We start from the raw sequence: 20,139 nt of genomic DNA on the forward strand, positions 1-20,139 counted from the left end.
TCAATATAAGTGTGAAAGTAAAAAAAGAAAATGGTTTATAAAAAGAAAAAAAAAAAAAAGAGAAATAAATGAAGCATGATCAAACTAGGAAACAAAAGTTACAACATGTAGCGAAGGTGGTCCGTACATTTCGTCTGATACATCGTTGCTTGTGAAACATGCTCAATGCGTAAGTGTGAAACTGATCTATCAAAATGGTTTATATTTAATTTAATTAAATATTCAACCAACTGTTCAGTATATATAAATAAGGTGATTGTGACTATCATCAAGACACATGAACGATCCATTTAAAGAGAGAGTAGTTGAGATTGTTTCTCTAGTAATTTAGCAGATAGGGATGTGATGAAGAGTACGTAGAGAGTAATGTAAGAGTGACAAAAAATAATAATAATTAATTAATGGTTTGAAGCTTTGATTAGTAATATAGATTAAATGATGAGGTATATTGTATTTGATAGAATATGGTTTGGGACTTGAGTATTCGTTGAGTCATGTATGCTATGCTATAAATATATATCCGTGATCCCAAAGTGAACTTGGGGATCTGTAGATCATTCGATCCGTACTCTATGAGAATGAAACTAATAAGGCAGCTGCTATGAATTGATGAAATCTGATCATCTCATTAATTTCACGGTTCGGTCTACTTCTTTAAGTTATACGACTTTTTAAGAAGATAAATCCAACTAGTGAGCTATTATTAGACCATGTCCAATGGAGCAACCCACATGGATTTCAGAGCCATATTTTTTTTTGGTCTGTCACCCAACTTTTTACGTATTATTAATATATTATCAAGTTAGTAAATATTGGCTCATAACAAACTAGTAGAGCAACACATTCTTTTAGTTTTTTAGAAGACCATATACCTGTGATCTGATTAGAAGACCTCATACCTGTGATATGTTTCTTTGTCTAAAAAGACTGAAGACTTGACAATAACTGTCCAAAAACTCTCTTAAGCCGTGGGTACTAACTAAATCCAATCAAACCAAAGTGTTATGTTTCCCAGTCTCTGTGACAGAGACTGATGATAATTTAAATCCGTGGGTATCTAGAAGAAATCCAACCAAAGTGTTATGTTCCTCAAGACTGATGGATTTTTTAAGCTGTGGGTAAAAGGATTGTTTTTTTTTGTGAGAGGATGCTCCATTGATCCTCCAAGTTCATGAGCCTCATATGAGCTACTCCGTTTCGGCAGAGTTTGAATTCTGGGAATCCGATTCTAAAGAGCTATGATATTATTTCTGTTAGGCCGATGAATCAGAATTCCTTCGATTATGCTTGTGAGAAAGCTGAGGTTTGTAGGTTATGAATCAGAATGTCTCCCCAATTGAGTTTTTTTCTGGTAAAAAATCAATCTTTAGTGTGGGATTAATCAGTTTTTGTAGCTCATTGAAGAGTTGTAGTTAGACTGTTGAAATTTTTCTTGGGAGTTAACTCTTAGTTTGTTGTTTCCTTTCCTAGGTTGATATGATTTCGATTGATTTCACAAACAAGTTGTTACTCGTGGATTGGACTAGGGGGAAGAATCTGATTATATCCAAGTGGTGTTCCTTCAGTCACAGAAAATTAATTCTGGCATGGTTTGTGATTTTTGTGTTCAGATTGATATCTTGAAGCGATTACAGAGAGAAGCATTCTCGGATTTGATGAAACTTAGAGATCCATCTTCTGTTGCAGGTTTTTTATTTCTATATTGGTTGCGTTCTTGCTTTTATTATATTCAGCATTCATATTGTTTGGATCATTTAGACATCAAAGGGTCAATAGTTGACTATCAAAGCTGATTCCAGATTCTCATTGATCTATTTGATAGTTTGGCTTGACGCATATACCCTTACCATATCAAGCTTGACGGTTTTAAACTTAGAAACTTTAAGCCATACTGTTTTGATGGTAGATATTAATGATTGGTTCTCTATTGTTGTTATAGGTACAATCATCTCTAACCTCGCAGATGTGGTTCTTTCGTCCCTCTACAACAACAAAGCCAAGAATGTGCTGCAGGTAAGACTCTTAACCGTCACTTTTTTAATACATGAATTCCATTTTCGCAGTTTTTCATACCATCGAGCATACTGCAGAGTATTCTAAATTGATGTTGGTTATTTGTTTGAGCTACAGGCTGTGAGGAACATTGGGTTTGTTACTCTTTTCACCAGAATTCTTCCTGTTAGGACCCTGCAGGACACATCGATTGGCAATTGCTTTCACTTTTGTGTTTTTACAAGGTAATTCAGCCTCAAAATCTCTTGATGGACTGAAAGACAATGACCCTCAAAATAGCTGATCTAATGATGTTATTACTCCCATGATTCCCTTTGTAACTGTATTTATATCAATTTGTAATATACGGATTACAAAATCCAAAATATTAAATTTCTTTTAACAGTGTTGATTTAATATTACGTTAAGAATATTATTGTTTTTCTTCTAAAAGAATTATTATTAGAGATAAACAAATTATACTGTGCATAGCACGGGGATAAATACTAGTATAAGATATTTTCATTGTCATTTTTTTTACTAATACAATATGTTCTTCCATCGTAGTGGAACATAATTCGCACTTTAGATATTTTGTTTACGGAAAATAATCTTAGTAAGTAGATAAAAATCAAGCACCGGCTAGGGACTCCATCGTCTAGTCCATTTCCAGTTTGTATGCGACCCCACCGTGACATGTTTTATCAATTCCCTCCACCTCTTCCTCCTCGGAAATTCTCAGAAGATTGGTCTTATGTAACCAATAAAACAATGGTCCCATCGTTAAGGTCACCCAACCGACGATCGCAAGTATCCCAATGATCTGTGCTACAAGTAGCTTTGATCCACCTCCCAAAAAGAGACCATACGGCCTACCACCTTCTAGAGGGTACACTTCGTTAACATACTCTTCATTGGCGAACAGTCCTGTAAAGATTAATCCCCAACCACCGCAGCCGCCGTGTAGCTGTGCAGCCAGCAGTGGATCATCGTATCTATGTTTTTTAGCCAGCTCCTCTAGCCCGATCAGAGTTAAAGACGCCACAAAACCACAAAGGATTGCGGCCCAAGGTTCTACAATTGCGCAACCCGATGTTATGGCAACAAGGCCACTGAGTAACCCGCTACAAACATGGAAAATATTCCAGTGACCAACAAGAAGACGCTTACAAAACAAGGTGGTTAATGTCGCCGAGCTTCCAGCTAGCGTCGTGGTGACAGCAGTTCTTCCTATCGCACTCCATTGGCCGTAGTAGGGACGAGATTGGTCGTAACTTTTCAAAATCGTGAGGAATGAACCAGCATTAAACCCATACCATCCGAACCACAACAAGAAGGTACCAAGCACTACAAGAGATGCATTATGGCCATGGATTGCTAGGCATTGACCTGATCCGTTGAATCGGCCAATTCTTGGTCCTACAATGTAGGATCCCCAAAAACCAGCTATTCCACCCACCAAGTGAACAACTCCCGAACCGGAAAAATCAATTGTGCCAGAGCCTAACAGTAGTTTCTTATCAGACCGTGTTGGACTAGCCCATCCATCATTCGACCAGAACCAGTGGGAGATTGTTGGATAGACAAGACCAATTAGATAAGGGGAGTATAGAAGGTAACCAACAAACTTTGTGCGCTCTGCCATAGATCCATTTGTTATACCAGAGACTGTGATGGCGAAAGTCCATTGGAAAACAAAAAATCCATAGTCATAGCGATAGTCTTCTGGAAAAGAGCTTAAGCCAAAGAAGTTTTGATTTCCACCAATGAAACCGTTAGAAGGTGTACCAAAGGCAAGAGCAAACCCAAACAGATAGTATGAGATGGCACCTGAGGCAGCATCAATGATACTTGTAAACAAGGTGTTTATGGCATTTTTTGCCCGTACAGAACCAGTGCTTAGCAAGGCAAAGCCTAGCTGCATGGTAAAAACAATGTAGGCAGAGAAAATAAGATATGATGCGTCGACAGCAAAGGTTGTGTCAGACAATTTTTTAGATATAGTAGAGATGTGAGAACAGAGGAGGGATGCGGCAGCCATGGCAGCTGCCGAAGTATTCAAGTTAGAGGTTTGTGTGTCAGTGGAAAAAGACATGGCGTTGGTGGTTAATGTGTTTGTCAATTGAGCCTAACTAGGTTATATAGTGATACTTGAAGGAAATACTCTTGATATACCGTAAAAGAAAAAGGAAAAAAACTCCTGAAATATATTTATTCGTGATTATCAATCAACTATCAATCAATCAGTAAGGTTCTGTTTTAGTGGTTTAGGAGCCATGAGTACTACTAGTTCTATATTAGAGGAGATGCTTTATATTTTATTCATGAGTACTACTAGTCCTATTAGAGGAGATGCTTTATATTTTATTCATGAGTACTACTAGTCACTGATTGAGATCTCTCACATCACAAGAGTTTAAAGGATTGAGGTTTTGACAAGTAGACAAAAAGGAACGAGTTTAAACCAATGTATAGCTTACCATTACGATTCACAATTCAGAGCTCTGTCAGATCTCTAAGATTTTGAACTCTAGACGATATTATTAGGTCAGTCTTTTCTTGTCAAGAAAAGCAATGAATTATGCTAAACTATTTAGGGTTTTCAGCTTTTATACAAACTCTAAACAACTAAATCTTCTAGTATCTAATTGGTATTTACTAATAATTACTAAATGTTTTTTTTATAGTTATTAACTTTTAAAGCTTCTAGATGTATTCACAGGGTTTGGTTTACACTTTAAAACAAGCTGGACAGTGGTTACCTGTAGCCTGTAGGCTCTTGTAGGCTGTAGCCGAACCCAAGGTATGTCTCTATCCTCTGTTGAATCCCCAACAGGGCCTGCAGTGAAGTTGGATGTTCTCCTCTGTTGACTTGAGTACCTGAAAAGCCAAAAAACGTGAATGTTCTCCTCTGTTGCCTTGAGTTTATACAAACTCTAAGCTATGTAAGAGTGATGGCTCTAAAAGTGAGTGCAGAGCTTTGGCTTAGGTTACGACTTTGTGACACCTTTTCAGCCATAGTTATTGAAATGAAAAAAAATCAGCCATGTATCAAGTAATCAAAATACAGAAGAAGCTGGTAAGATATGGAGGAGCATGCTGGCTCAAGATACATACATTACCTCACGGAGCTGCTCAACTTCAAAATTCAGATTGGACATATATGATACAAAATGTCCAAGTACGAAACTTGATTGGACACAATGGCTCCAGGTCTTTCAGGTTCCTCCATGGCGATTTCCCTTTTCTGGTTAATGTGCAGCCAAAAGAGAGAACATATAAAGATAAAAGGTCAAGCCATCAGTGGGAACTAAAAATTGAATCAAATTTAGCAAAAAAAAAAAGGTCCGAAGTAAGGACCATCTTAATAAATTGTACAACAACCTAACTTCTCCTTTGAGCCAACAATGTCGTACCAATCTGATGCTTCACTCTCTTGTTAACATGACTCAATCAATATCCCAAGAACCTGACATATGAAATAAACACCACTGAGATTTAAGTTCACAATTTCTATAACTCTTGCTAGTACAATTTGAAATCTTCTGACCATAAAAATCAGTTGTAAATCTCTAATTACCTTGTTAGTTTTCACGAACAGCTAGAAATTAAGAAGACATGGTAAGTGGGAGACGAAGACGAAGAACGGAAGAACAAGATGAAGAACGTTCCATCGGGTAATCCGCAAACCCGCAATAATTTGGCTAATTCGGTTAATAAGGTAAAACCAGTCATCATGATTTCATTCCGTAACCGGTTGGGTTTCTTTCTAAACCAAAACTGATGAATATTCTTTTGAACCTAATTTCTTCTTTTGTCATGGACTTGGAATCTATACTAATAAAAAGTAAGAGCTATAAGCTCTTAAGGCGTCCACATAGGATTTAAAACATCCAATAGGGATTAACCACCTCACTAATTAACATTTTTAAAGGCGTCCACCTAAGCTTTAAAATCACCGATAGTGATTAGCCATCTCAATAATTAACATTTTTATAAATATCCACCAATAGTGATTAGTCACCTCAGTAATTAACATTTTAAAAAATCTTCAGAAAATCACCAATAGTGATTAGCCATCTCACTAATTAACATTTTAAAAATTCTCCACCAATAGTGATTAGCCACTTCACTAATTAACATTTTAAAAAATCTTTAGAATTTATATATTATTTAGGTTTTTAAAGAAAAAGAAAAATTTAAAAACCCACCATTAGTGATTAGCCACCTTACTAATTAACAATTTTAAAAAATCTCCAGAATTTATTTATTATTTAGATTTTTAAAGAAAAGGAAAAAAGTAAAATCTATGGAAATAAAATCTATGTAATTTTGAAAAAGTTTAATGGCCACCTCACTAATTAGCAATTTTAAAAAATCTCCAGAATTTATATATTATTTAGATTTTTAAAGAAAAGAAAAAAAGTAAAATCTATGGAAATAAAATCTATGTAATTTTGAAAAATTTAATCTATAATAAAAATTGTAAATTTAAGATGAAAAAGTTTAATCTATAATGAAAATTGTAAATTTAAAATTTTCTTTTCCAAAATAAATGTAAAATCGTTCTTAAATGCTAAATCATTCAAATTAAAAATTCCAAATTTAAAAAATACTCTTTTTAGCTTAAAACAAAAAGGGAAGTATTCTAATTAGCAGGGAAAAAGAAAATAGGAAAGCTTACAACCCAAATTTACAAAAAATCTCTTTATCTTAAAACAAAAAGGAAGAATTCTACTTAGCAACAAAAAAGAAAATAAGAAAGCTTCCAAATTCTAAATTAGATGTATTTGTATAAATAGGCATCTAAAACAGAGAATCTTTCAAAACTCCAAAAAATTTTCAATCGTCGACGTCCTCTTCAAGCTCATTGAACTACAATGGCACCTGCAACTTCTCCTCCTTCAGCTCCATTACTTCCCTCCTTGGTTCTTGATGAGTTATCAAAAGGTTTTACTAACAAATAAATTGTTGTTAGGATCATCCACGTCTGGGAAGCACGCAATCCTAAAAAAGGTGGCTTACTTATGGGGTTTGAACTGCTTCTCATAGACCAGAAGGTACTTGAATTTCTTTTTTAAAAAGGTTTCATTATTCTCATAAGTAAACACTCTCATAGTTGACAATTTATTGTACAGTCAACTTTGATCCAAGCATTCATTACGGCAAACCGAGTAGCCTACTACGAGGAAAATCTCAAACCTGGAGTTGTCTACACAATTAAAAATTTCTTGGTAGCTAACAACAAAAAAAGCTACAGGGTATCTCCACACAAGTTTCTGATCCAGTTTACCCAACAAACAAGTCTGAATGAGGTTATTGATGCTGGCGAACTGATTGAAAGACAAAAGTTTAGGATTCGTTCTTTTGCAGAATTTGAAGAAGCTGTTGACATGAACGAAGACCTATTTGGTAAATATACGGTGCTTATATGTTTGTAATAATATCACCATGTTCTAACTCTAAATTTGATCCACCTAGATGCTATTGGAAAACTGGTCCTCATCAATGATCACAGCTTCAGCAACATAACTGATGAGCAACCAAGCGGTGTGATTAAAGGCAAAATAGAAGTTCACCAGTATGAAGAGCCTGATATTCAAAAGTATACTTTGATTGAGATAGAGAATATAATGCACCAGTATGAACACACACTAACTGAGTTCAAAGATATGCCACAACTAGATGTCGACGTGTTAAAAGATCTAGGTAACAGCCTGTTAACTGAAGAATCAGGATACAATGTACAAAAGGAGAAAAAAGACCACAAAAAACTTCTGAGCAGTCTAAATGTTCAGCAAAAGCAGGTTTATGATGCAGTTATGGAGTCAGTTGAAAATGGATCGGGAAAATTATTCTTCCTATATGGTCCCGGTGGAACAGGAAAAACGTACCTTTATTCGACCATCATTTCTAAGTTGAGATCAGAAAGAAAAGTTGTTCTCCCAGTCGCTTCATCAGGCATCGCAGCATTGCTTCTACCTGCAGGAAGAACGGCACATTCACGCTTTAAATTTCCCATGGATCTCAATGAAGATTCATTATGTCATATAAAGCCAGGAACGATGTTAGCAGAACTAATAGAGAAAACTGATCTTATCATATGGGATGAGGCGCCCATGGCACATCGGTACGCATTTGAGGCGGTTGACAGAACATTACGAGACTTGATGTCCATGAAAAAATCAGAAGCTAAAGACCAACCTTTTGGAGGCAAGACTGTAATACTAGGTGGGGACTTCAGACAAACACTACCAGTTATTCCACAAGGTTCTCGAGCTGATACAGTATTAGCATCAATTAAACAATCATACTTGTGGGACTCTTGCAAAGTTTTCTCCCTAAAAAAGAACATGAGACTTCAAGAATCACAAGGAAACTTCGCTGCATGGCTACTAAGTGTTGGAGATGGAACTGCACCTACAAATGAGACAAAAGATGTCAACGAAGATGATGGTCAGATGGTAGTAGTTGATCCTAAATTCATAATGCAATCAACTGGAGATCATTTACAAGATATTTTTAAAGCCACAAATGCAGAGAACAAGTTATCAAAAAGCACATATGCAAGCATTACAGAGAGAGCAATCCTAACTCCACGAAATGAGACAGTTGATGAGATTAATACATGCATGTTAGAACATCTACCAGGAACATCAAAGGAGTATCTCAGCTCAGACAATATGGGCAAGGGTGACACAGTAAATACTGACTACGAGTCTCTATATACTGTTGAGTATTTAAACTCACTAGAGTTCCCAGGACTACCAAAACATAAGTTGGCTTTGAAAGTAGGAGCTCCAATAATGTTGATTCGCAACATCAACCAAAAAGAAGGTCTATGCAATGGCACAAGATTAATTGTAACACGTTTGGGAAAAAGATTGATTGAGGGCGAAATAGTCACGGGCACACACGCTGGTCAAAAAGTGATTTTGCCACGGATAATCTTATCGCCACCTGACTCAAAGCATCCTTTCACACTTCGAAGACGTCAATTCCCAATCAGAGTATGCTATGCAATGACAGTTAACAAAAGCCAAGGACAAAGCTTAAAATCAGTTCTTCTCTATTTGCCTCAACCAGTTTTCAGTCATGGTCAGTTGTATGTGGCGCTCTCACGTGTAACATCTCATACAGGTTTAAGCATTCTAAAACCCCATAATGATGCAGAGAAGACAGTAAAAAATATTGTCTACAAGGAAATATACAACGGGCTACCTAGAAACTAAGGCCAGATTCGATATTCCATTCTATATGATTTTAGAGAAATCAACTTCAGTTTTGGTTTGGATTAATGTATTTCTTTCTATAAAGTGTTATGGACTAATTCCTCATAAAAGCAAGTAATAAAAACCTAAGACACAGAACCTCTGAACCAATCTTAAGTCAAAAGGAAGAGCAAATATATATGATAAGTGATGGCTAGATTTTGTGTCGGTGGTTGAACGTGAAGCAAGATTCGGACGTTAATAAGAAAGAAGCATAGATGGATGAACAACAAAAGACATAACCAATACTAACAAATTCCCCGACAGACAGTAATCAGATTAATCCCTAATTCATTTAATTAAAAGGGAAGAAGAAGACGAAGATTGAAAAAAGAAGCTTACAGTGCTTTCAAACGAATTCCCAATTCCCAATTGATATGATGATTTATCTAAACCTCGCCCTTCTTGGTAGTCTCGGCAGCCAACCTCATCCATTTCCATAATGTTTCCTTAATCGAACCAATCGTATTTGCCACCAAAACAATATTAATAATAGGATTAGGATGCGAATATCGAATAGAGAATAAAAGAAGAAGACAGGGGCAGGAGAAACGTAAGGATTCAACTCAGTCAATTTTGATTTTGAAATCTCATAACCAAAAAAAACAAATGAATCATTACCGGAGAGGTTTTATCACCGGATCTGATATGAATAGATGCTTCGGCGGAACGGTTAGGGTTCTTGAAGTTTCGTACAACAGGTGGGAGGGTACATGGAAGGAGATGCGATTGGAGGCGATCGTCCAGCGTCGACATGAGACCAACCATAAGCTGCCTGCGCGTGGGTGACACGTACGGGTAATCCATGAATTTCCGGTGGAGATTATCGTCCATGGTCTAGGATTGAGCTCAAACTCTGAGTTTGTTTGAGAATCGCGATGTGTTTGTTCGAGTTGGAGTTAACGGCGAGAGAGAAGAAGAGTAGAGAGTGTTGCAAAATATTCTGGACATCGTTTATATGTGGCTATGATTAAATCACATGACTTCTTCTTTTATAATACCACACTAAAGTTTCTTTAAAAATTTACATTTAACACACGTGTACTTTTATTGGTAGTTTTGTTTTTTTTTTTTTTTTTTTTTTTTTTTTTTTTTTTTTTTTTTTTTTTAATTTTGGTATAAACTATAGTACTTATTTCTAATGTTTTGTAAACATTTTTATAACTGTTTTACTAATAGGCTAATAAGAAAATGTAACATTTTTAAATTTGATATTTCTAATAGTTAGCAAGAGAAATTGACAAATCATATTTCTATAACATTATTTCTATAATTCTACTATCAATACATTTTATATTTAAATTAAATTTTTAAATAAAAATTAATAAATAAATGATAAAATTCTACTATCAATACATTTTACGGGTATTCATCTAGTAAACTCATAAAAGTAGAAGATGCTTTAAAAATTAAAGCTCTTATACGAAAGATCAATCAATCAAATACTTTAAATAATAATGAAGGTATTCAAAACCCCAATTATTAGATAGCTTGATTGTTTCTGTAACACTAAGGCCTTTAGTGACATCAGATTTTATATCAGATTTTGGCTTTTGATTATGCAAAATCTACTTTTTCAACCATTCATAATTTTTTAAAAATATAGATTTTCTAAATATCAGGGAAACCAGATTTTGGTAGATTTTACCAATTCCTTCATAGAATCCATGAACCACATTTTGTAAGTTTTTAGAAACAACTTTTTTTGTTTTTTTTGTTTTTTTCCTAATATAAAAACTATAATAAATTCAATAAAACCTTCAAAAAAATAATCTTATTATATAAAGTTTGATGTCAAATTTACTAATTAACGAGATCGTGACACGTTTCAATAGTGTCAATAAGATATCGACACGTCCAGATGCAGTTGGTGCATCGGTCGATGCAGGTTCAAGTTTCTGCGTTTTGACTTAAGTCAAACGCTGCGTTTTGGGCAAAGGGAAAAGGAAACCCTTAAATCGAGTTTTGGTTTCTTTCGGGGAGTTTGGCCGTTTTCGAGAAAAAGAGAGAGAGAGAGAGTTTTGTGAGTGTTCTTGAGGATTTCTGGAGGATTGAGGCTGTTCCTGTGGAAGGGATTGTTGTAGGAGCTTCCTAGAAGCGTTTTTCTTCTTTGTTTTGTTTGGATTTCTTCTGTGGCAAAGGTAAGTGCATGACCATGGCTTATCTAAGCTAGAGGAACCTTTAACTTGCTTGTTTTGTGTTGTTAGACGTGTTAGATCGTTGCTATGGACGTTGGGAAGCTTTCTTGTAGCTTGGGATTGAGTTTTTGTGGTTGTTAGGAACGAAATGCGGCGAGAAGCTTCGGGGAAATCACGGTGCTCGACGTTGCGTCGATCGATGCATAGCTTGCATCGGTCGATGCAAGTGTGAGGACAGCGCGATAAACTTTAGGGTTTTCGCGTTGCGTCGAGCATTCGTCGGTCGATGCATATTGGGTACTTGTCGATGCAAGTTACTCTTGCATCGGTCGATGCAGCTTCTGCGTCGATCGATGCTTCCTCATTTGACATCGGTCGATGCATGTTGGCATCGGTCGATGCCGTGTCCTGGTTCGTTGCGTGTTGTGTGTTGATTGTTGTGTGTTGGTTATTGGTACTCTATTGCTTGTGTGTATAGCCCAGTAGATGGGAGGATTGCCTTACTGAGTGTTTATAAAATACTCATGCATTGCAATATGTGTTTGTGGTGTAGGTAAAGGCAAAGTGTGATCGTGGAATCAAGGCGATGATGAAGGGACGTTCTAGAGGCTTGATTGGTTGTGGTCTAGCTGTTGTTAGGTTGCTAGATTAAGTCAAAGGAACATTGTAGGATGTTAGTTTTTTGGGCTATTTCTCTATTGGATTATGGTGTTATTGGATATTGGTTTAACTGTTGGAATTCTTTTGGTTTAATGGAATTTGTTTCTTTGGTTATCCGCGGTTGTTGGTTTTTGCTAGGATGTTAGTGGGTATGGGACCACTAGTGATTTAATGTTATATAAAAAAAAAAAACGGGAAAGGTTGTTTCATTTTGGTATCAGAGCCCTTACGGTTCTAGGTCTAGGGTTCATTGTGCTTTTGCTGTTGATGTTTAGGATTCCATGCTATGATTGATTGTCTGAGTTGGTCAATTGTGTGTGGCATGAAGTCCTAGAACATCCTCTTCGAGCCTGTTTGTGATTCCACGGTGAGTTGTGTTTTTGTGTATTAGAATTATTGTTTGCTTAGCCTTCTGTTCTTGGATGACACAGATGGTTAGAGGTGAGGATGCTGTTAGTCGCGGTCGTGGTCGTGGTCGTGGACGTGGTCGTGGTCGTGGTCGAGGACGAGGTCAGGTTCCTGAGGCCAGTGTGAGTGTGACCCAGAGCATGGCCAGTGAGGAGGTGGCGGAGTCTTAGGTTCATCCTAGTGTGTCTGGAGACCAGGCTGGTTTGGGTGACGGCAGGGTGGATTGGCCCGGTGTCGGTCACGGTGTTGCCCGGGGTGTGGGGGTTGCAGCAGGAGGTGCTCCAGGCAGGGAGGATGTCTTGATGGGCTTGCTAACTCAGGTTTTGCAGCGACTTCCAGCAGTAGCACCGCCAGTGGGTGGTGGTCAGGATCCAGTGGTGCCGCCAGTGGTTGGTAGGCATGATCCAGTAGTGCCGCCAGGTGTTGGTGGGCAGGTTCCAGTGGTGCAGCCTGCAGCGGGTTTGCAGGCAGGTGTGTAGCCGTGGGCTGAGGTAGTGGATGCTCAGTATGTGCGGATGATGGAGCAGTTGCGGCATGTGGGAGCAGGGTATTTCTCAGGAAGTACTGATCCGAGTGTGGCGGATGAGTGGAGAGAGCGGATGGAGGATATTTTCCTTTCGCTTAGGTGTCCCGACCGGTACAGAGTGGATCTGGCAGTGTTTTATTTTTCAGTAGATGCACGTGTGTGGTGGAGGTCGGTGACAACACGGAGGGTGCAGCGGGGAATGTCTTGGGGAGATTTTGTGAGGGAGTTTAACTCCAAGTATTTTCCTCAGGAGGCTCTTGATCGCATGGAGGCACGGTTCTTGGGGTTGACTCAGGGAGACCGTACAGTGCGAGAGCTGGATGCAGAGTTCAGTCGGCTTGTGGGGTATGCAGGCAGGGCATGGGAGCCAGAGTCGGCTCAGGTGCGGAGGTTTTTGTTGGCTCTGCGGGATGATTTGAGGACTCGGTGCAGAGTGAGGAGCTATGCTACGAGAGCGGAGTTGGTTGAGGTTGCAGCTGGGATAGAGGATGACTTGAGGTCACAGGTTGTTGTGGTCAGTCCTTCAGTGCAGCCACAGCGGTCTCAGCCGCATTCTGTTCCTAGCAAGGGCGGCAAGCCTGTGATGGTGCGAGATGCTTCGGGTGTGGTAGCAGGGACTACAAGGTGTCTAACTGTCCTCAGAGAGGTGAGCAGGGGGCAGTGACAGAGCAGCGGACGGTGTTACTACTGCAGAGAGACGGGGCACATCAAGCCTCGTTGTCCCAAGTTGCAGCAGAGGGCAGTAGCAGTGTTGCAGGCTGGAGCTCAGCCAGGGGTGCAGCACGGTGTGCAGCCGGTGGGTTGGATCGAGCAGTCGTCTCAGGTGTACTTGACCAAGGAGTCCGGTGGCACTAGTGCAGGAGCGATCACAGGTATAACTTCTGAGATTCGAACTTGGTCAATTCAATAGTTCAGATTATATTTATCTTTGCTTGTGGTCAAGTGTTAGGTTCTCAACACATGAGGTTTGTGTAGGGACCTTGTTGGTGGGCGGGTTTAAGTCCCATGTTATGTTTGATTCTGGAGCTTCTCATAGCTTCATTACTCCAGAGTGTGCCGAGAGTGCGGGGATCAGAGGGGATCCTGTTGAGCGTACGGGATTTGTCAGAGTTGCGGGAGGCAAGTTCTTGAGGGTCATTGGACGAGTTGGAGGGATTGATATCCAGATCGCAGGAGAGGCGTGGCCAGCGGATTTGCTATCAGTCCAGTGGAGTTGTATGATGTTATTCTTGGGATGGATTGGTTGCATCGCCATAGGGTGCATTTGGATTGCTATCGGGATAGAGTGGAGTTTGAGCGTCCAGGAGGGAAGTTAGTTTTTCAGGGTATTAGACCGACTTAGGGGAGCCTCGTGATCTCAGCCGTTCAGGCTGGGAAGATGATCGAGAAGGGCCGTGAGGCTTATCTGTTTACTATATCCATGCCAGAGTCAGTGGGGAAGTCTACGGTTAGCGGTATTCCGGTGGTGGAGGACTTTGAGGATGTGTTCCAGTCATTGTAGGGATTACCACCATCTCGGTCGGATCCTTTTACTATTGAGTTGGAACCGGGACGATGCCGTTATCCAAGACTTCTTACAGGATGGCTCCAGTAGAGATGGCAGAGCTGAAGAAGCAGCTGGAGGATTTGTTGAGTAAGGGTTTTATCCGTCCTAGTTGTTCACCGTGGGGAGCTCCGGTGCTCTTTGTTAAGAAGAAGGATGGAAGTTTTTGGTTGTGTATTGACTATCGGGGTTTGAACCGAGTTACTGTGAAGAACAAGTACCCTCTCCCGAGGATTGATGAGTTGTTGGATCAGTTGAGGGGTGCTACTTGGTTCTCCAAGATCGACTTGGCATCAGGATATCATCAAATTCCTATACATGAGGCAGATGTGAGGAAGACAGCCTTCAGGACGAGATACGGGCACTACGAGTTTGTGGTGATGCCGTTTGGGTTGACAAATGCGCCAGCTGCGTTTATGAGATTGATGAACAGTGTGTTCCAGGAGTTTCTGGACGTGTCAGTCATCATTTTCATCGACGACATCCTGGTATATTCTAAGAGTCCTGAGGAGCATGCAGTACATTTGAGAGCAGTGTTGGAGAAGCTGCGGGAGCAGAAGTTGTTTGCTAAGCTGAGTAAGTGCAGTTTCTGGCAGCGTGAGATGGGGTTCTTAGGACACATTGTTTCAGCTGAGGGAGTTTCAGTGGATCCAGAAAAGATTCAGTCTATCAGGGAGTGGCCGAGGCCGTAGAGTGCCACTGAGATTCGAAGTTTCCTAGGGTTAGCAGGTTACTACAGGAGGTTTGTTCGGGGTTTTGCGAGTATGGCTCAACCGATGACTAAGCTTACAGGGAAGGATGTCCCATTTGTGTGGTCACCAGAGTGTGAGGCAAGTTTTGCAAGTCTCAAGCCGATGTTGACTACCACGCCGGTGTTAGCACTGCTTGAGCAGGACGAGCCTTATGTTGTGTATACGGATGCTTCTAGAGTGGGGTTGGGTTGTGTACTTATGCAGCAGGGGAAGGTTATAGCCTATGCTTCGCGGCAGTTGCGGAAGCATGAAGCTAATTATCATACTCATGATTTGGAGATGGCAGCAGTGATCTTTGCTCTTAAGATTTGGAGATCCTATCTGTATGGTGGGAAAGTACAGGTATTTACAGATCACAAGAGTCTGAAGTACATTTTTACTCAGCCTGAGCTGAATTTGAGGCAGAGGCGTTGGATGGAGCTGGTAGCGGATTATGATCTGGACATAGCTTACCATCCTGGTAAAGCTAACTTGGTTGCGGATGCCTTTAGTCGAAAGAGGGTGGCTTCGGCTCAGGAGCAGGATTTGGAGGCGTTGGTAGGTGAGATTAGTGCGTTGAGTTTGTGTGCTATCTCACAGTAACCTTTGGGTTTGGAGGCAACTGATAGAGCGGATTTGTTGAGCAGAGTGAGGTTAGCTCAGGAGAGCGATGAGGGGCTGGTGAATGCCTCTAAGGCTGCGGGTGCAGAGTATCAGGTTTCTGCTAATGGTACAATCCTTGTGCATGGTCGGATCTGTGTGCCCAAGGGTGGGGATTTGAGGCAGGAGATACTGAGAGAGGCTCATTCGAGCAAGTTCTCTATTCATCCAGGGGCGACCAAGATGTACCGTGACCTCAAGCGGTATTATCACTGGGTCGGGATGAAGAAGGACGTAGCCGACTGGGTGGCGAAGTGTGATACTTGCCAGCTGGTGAAGGCGGAGCATCAGGTTCCTGGTGGATTACTCCAGAGTTTTCCCATTCCAGAGTGGAAGTGGGATTTGATCACGATGGACTTCGTGGTAGGTTTGCCTGTGTCGAGGACGTTTGATGCTATTTGGGTCATAGTGGACCGTTTGACTAAGTCTGCACATTTTCTGGCCATCAAGAAAACTGATGGAGCAGCAGTTTTGGCCAAGAAGTACGTGAGGGAGATAGTCAGATTGCATGGTGTGCCTGCTAGTATTGTGTCTGATAGAGATTCCAAGTTCACTTCGGTGTTCTGGAGGGCGTTTCAGGCAGAGATGGGCACGAAGGTGCATATGAGTACAGCCTATCATCCTCAGACGGACGGTCAGTCAGAGAGGACGATCCAGATTTTAGAGGATTTACTGAGGATGTGCGTGTTGGACTGGGGTGGTCATTGGGCAGATCATTTGAGCTTGGTGGAGTTTGCTTATAACAACAGCTACCAGGCTAGTATTGGGATGGCTCCTTATGAGGCTTTGTATGGGAGGTCGTGTCGTACACCATTATGTTGGACTCAGGTGGGGGAGAGGAGCATATTTGGTGCAGGTTTTGTTCAGGAGACCTCGGAGAAGATTCGAGTTTTGAGGCTGAACATGAAGGAGGCTCAGGATCGGCAGAAGAGTTATGCTGATAAGAGGAGAAAGGATCTTGAGTTTCAGGTTGGTGATAGAGTGTACCTCAAGATGGCCATGTTGTGGGGTCCGAACAGGTCATTGACAGAGACAAAGTTGAGTCCGAGGTACATGGGCCCGTTCAGAGTGGTTGAGCGGGTGGGACCAGTGGCATACCGGTTGGAGTTGCCTGAGGTTATGCGTGCGTTCCACAAGGTATTTCATGTGTCGATGCTGAGGAAGTGTCTTCACGAGGGTGATCAGTTGTTGGCTAAGATTCCTGAGGATCTTCAGCCTAACATGACTTTAGAGGCGAGGCCATTGAGGGTGCTCGAGAGGAGAGTCAAGGAACTTCGGAAGAAGAAGATTCCTTTGATGAGAGTCTTGTGGGACTGTGATGGAGTAGAGGAGCAGACTTGGGAGCCCGAGGCGAGGATGAAGGCAAGGTTTAAGAAGTGGTTTGAGAAGCAGACTGCGACTTGAGCTTGTCTAGCCGGGTCCGAGCTGTAGTCCGTGGCTGGAGCGGGTACGGAGTATTCCAGCCCATCTCTCTTGATATTTGTTCGCTTAGGGGTGGTTGGTTGTGCGACTAAGTATCAGGATGAGGTGGTGCTCGGGATGCGGGTTGATGGCTCCGATTGTTGTATTTTTGTTTTTTTCTGATGTATTTTCGTTGAGATTGTAACGATTATGACATTTTTTTTTAGGTTAATAAGATGAGTATTTTTCTTTATGATTGACTGTTGTTGTCATGGGAAAAGAGAAATAGCTCGTGTTTCTATTTTTGGAAAGTTTCCATAAATAAGAAGTTTCCACAAAAGGAAAGTTTCCAGAATTAGAAAGTTTCTAAAAGGGAAGTTTTGTGGAAACGTTGAGGTAGATCTAGCCGGGAGATACTCGTTGGCATCAATATTTGTTTTGCTCAAGGCTGTGCGGGCCCAACTCATGTGATACCGATAGCTCGATGGACTTTGTGGCTAGAGATTGGGAGTGGTATGTTGCTTCGGATGACGATCCGAGAGCGCGCTTGAGGGTGACGACCCAAGAGCGGGATATGTGAGGCTCCCTGGATACCGTAGCTGTGAGCCGAGGCTCGGCAGTGAGCCGGTATGTCTCGAGGGTTGCGACCCGAGAGCGGGGGGAGTGTGTGTGAGTGACTTCCTAGATGCTGTAGCTTAAGGCAGTTGGTCTGATAGCGAGCCGGCATGATTCGTTGGCTGCGACCACGGACGGGGGAAGCACTGAGTTGTGAGCAAATAGTGTTTATGATGCGAGTATATTGGCTAGAGGGAGACCTTGAGGGTCAGTCGGAGGTGTGCGGGGTGTTGCGACAGTGGCACGGGAAACCTTGGCTGACGGTGTTTGGTCCGGTCTAGGGACGTGCGGGCCGTGTTGACGGTGGCACGGAGGTCCTTGGAGGATGGACGGTACTGCAGGATTCGGGGACAAATCCTTATTGGTGGGGGAGAATTGTAACATCCGTGAACCGAAATCCCGGTTTGGGGATTGCATCGGTCGATGCAGTTGGTGCATCGGTTGATGCAGGTTCAAGTTTCTGCGTTTTGACTTAAGTCAAACGCTGCGTTTTGGACAAAAGGAAAAGGAAACCCTTAAATCGAGTTATGGTTTCTTTCGGGGAGTTTTGGCCGTTTTCAAGAAAAAGAAAGAGAGAGAGAGTTTTGTGAGTGTTCTTGAGGATTTCTGGAGGATTGAGGCTGTTCCTGTGGAGATCTGTAGCTGGGATTGTTGTAGGAGCTTCCTAGAAGCGTTTTCCCTCTTTGTTTTGTTTGGATTTCTTCTGTGGCAAAGGTAAGTGCATGACCATGGCTTATCTAAGCTAGAGAAACATTTAACTTGCTTGTTTTGTGTTGTTAGACGTGTTAGATCGTTGCTATGGACGTTAGGAAGCTTTCTTGTAGCTTGGGATTGAGTTTTTGTGGTTGTTAGGAACGAAATCCGGCGAGAAGCTTCGGGGAAATCACGGTGCTCGACGTTGCGTCGATCGATGCATAGCTTGCGTCGGTCGATGCAAGTGCGAGGACGGCGCGATAAACTTTAGGGTTTTCGCGTTGCGTCGAGCATGCGTCGGTCGATGCAGATTGGGTACTGGTCGATGCAAGTTACTCTTGCATCGGTCGATGCAGCTTCTACGTCGATCGATGCTTCCTCATTTGACATCGGTCGATGCATGTTGGTATCGGTCGATGCCGTGTCCTGGTTCGTTGCGTGTTGTGTGTTGATTGTTGTGTGTTGGTTATTGGTACTCTATTGCTTGTGTGTATAGCCCAGTAGATGGGAGGATTGCCTTACTGAGTGTTTATAACATACTCATGCATTGCAATATGTGTTTGTGGTGTAGGTAAAGGCAAAGTGTGATTGTGGAATCAAAGCGATGATGAAGGGATGTTCTAGAGGCTTGATTGGTTGTGGTCTAGCTGTTGTTAGGTTGCTAGATTAAGTCAAAGGAACATTGTAGGATGTTAGTTTTTGGGCTATTTCTCTATTGGATTATGGTGTTATTGCTTATTGGTTTAACTGTTGGAATTCTTTTGGTTTAATGGAATTTGTTTCTTTGGTTATCCGCAGTTGTTGGTTGTTGCTAGGATGTTAGTGGGTATGAGACCACTAGTGATTTAATGTTATATATATAAAAAAAAAAAAAACGGGAAGGATTGTTTCACATACAAAATAATATATTTGTTAAAATAATTATGATTTTTTTAACAAATTATGAAAAAATCTATGAACTAAAATAAATTGGAATAATTCTGATATGATAATGGGAAGCAATGAGGATGATCAAGTGGAAGCTGAGCTTGAACCTGAGGAGCTTGTAGCTGAGGAACCATTGCTTGTACCTAAAGGACCAGTGACCAGAGCAAAAGCTAAGCAACTAAGGAATGCACTAAATGGGCTTATTCAAGAGATTATGGCCAAAGAGAGCATGAGAATTTCTACTGGAGTTGATATCTCTCAAGTCTAACATGATATATCTCAAGTCCAGCATGATATATCTCAAGTCCAACATGATATATCTCAAGTCCAACATGATATCTATCAAGTCCAGGATGATATCTATCAAGTCCAGCCTACTTTGAGCCTAATTCAAGTCCAAGAAAGTCCAAAATAATCACTTTATTTTGTGGTCCAAGAAGAGTGACGAAAATGAAGTTCAAGAGTCACCTTGGGAAGGGAAACACCAAGAGTTGAATCTTCATTCAACTATCTATCTTTATTGTCTTTTAGTTTCAAGAATAATTAATACTTGACTTTGTTACCAAGTTTTCTA

The 20,139-nt window shown here is 40.9% G+C and overlaps 2 protein-coding genes and 1 pseudogene across 29 annotated transcripts; 2 read left to right on the plus strand and 1 right to left on the minus strand.

The window, feature by feature from the left end:
* Positions 1 to 910: 910 nt before the first annotated feature.
* LOC104773862 (mitochondrial phosphate carrier protein 1, mitochondrial-like) lies at positions 911 to 2,445 on the plus strand. Of its 4 annotated transcripts, none has more exons than XM_010498531.3 (4): positions 911 to 1,351; positions 1,471 to 1,686; positions 1,940 to 2,013; positions 2,131 to 2,445. In XM_010498531.3, the coding sequence occupies exons 2-4, from the start codon at positions 1,587 to 1,589 to the stop codon at positions 2,239 to 2,241; spliced, it is 285 nt and encodes a 94-aa protein (XP_010496833.1). In that variant the 5' UTR covers positions 911 to 1,351; positions 1,471 to 1,586; the 3' UTR covers positions 2,242 to 2,445. The 4 variants fall into 4 exon arrangements, with proteins under 4 accessions (XP_010496833.1, XP_087344096.1, XP_087344095.1 ...); XM_087487970.1 differs by having other exon boundaries at positions 917 to 1,351; positions 1,611 to 1,686; XM_087487969.1 differs by having other exon boundaries at positions 1,071 to 1,303; positions 1,611 to 1,686.
* Positions 2,446 to 2,499: 54 nt separating this feature from the next.
* Positions 2,500 to 8,025, minus strand: LOC104774519 (ammonium transporter 1 member 2-like). 24 transcript variants are annotated; one of them, XM_087487956.1, is made up of 6 exons: positions 7,887 to 8,025; positions 5,377 to 5,461; positions 5,115 to 5,239; positions 4,755 to 4,872; positions 3,823 to 3,906; positions 2,500 to 3,717 (listed from the first exon to the last, which is right to left on the minus strand). In XM_087487956.1, exon 6 carries the CDS (start codon positions 3,635 to 3,637, stop codon positions 2,651 to 2,653), a length of 987 nt encoding a protein of 328 aa, XP_087344082.1. In that variant the 5' UTR covers positions 3,638 to 3,717; positions 3,823 to 3,906; positions 4,755 to 4,872; positions 5,115 to 5,239; positions 5,377 to 5,461; positions 7,887 to 8,025; the 3' UTR covers positions 2,500 to 2,650. The 24 variants fall into 24 exon arrangements, with proteins under 24 accessions (XP_087344082.1, XP_087344084.1, XP_087344083.1 ...); XM_087487958.1 differs by having other exon boundaries at positions 2,500 to 3,728; XM_087487957.1 differs by having other exon boundaries at positions 3,823 to 3,910.
* On the plus strand, positions 6,873 to 7,573 carry LOC147926978 (uncharacterized; annotated as a pseudogene). The gene is made up of 2 exons (XR_015581660.1): positions 6,873 to 7,052; positions 7,131 to 7,573. The product of XR_015581660.1 is annotated as an uncharacterized LOC147926978 (transcript).
* Positions 8,026 to 20,139: the final 12,114 nt, after the last annotated feature.

The sequence above is a fragment of the Camelina sativa genome, chromosome 15 (genome assembly GCF_030686135.1).
Source record: "Camelina sativa cultivar CO46 ecotype springtype chromosome 15, ASM3068613v1".
Classification (NCBI taxonomy): Eukaryota; Viridiplantae; Streptophyta; class Magnoliopsida; order Brassicales; family Brassicaceae; genus Camelina; species Camelina sativa.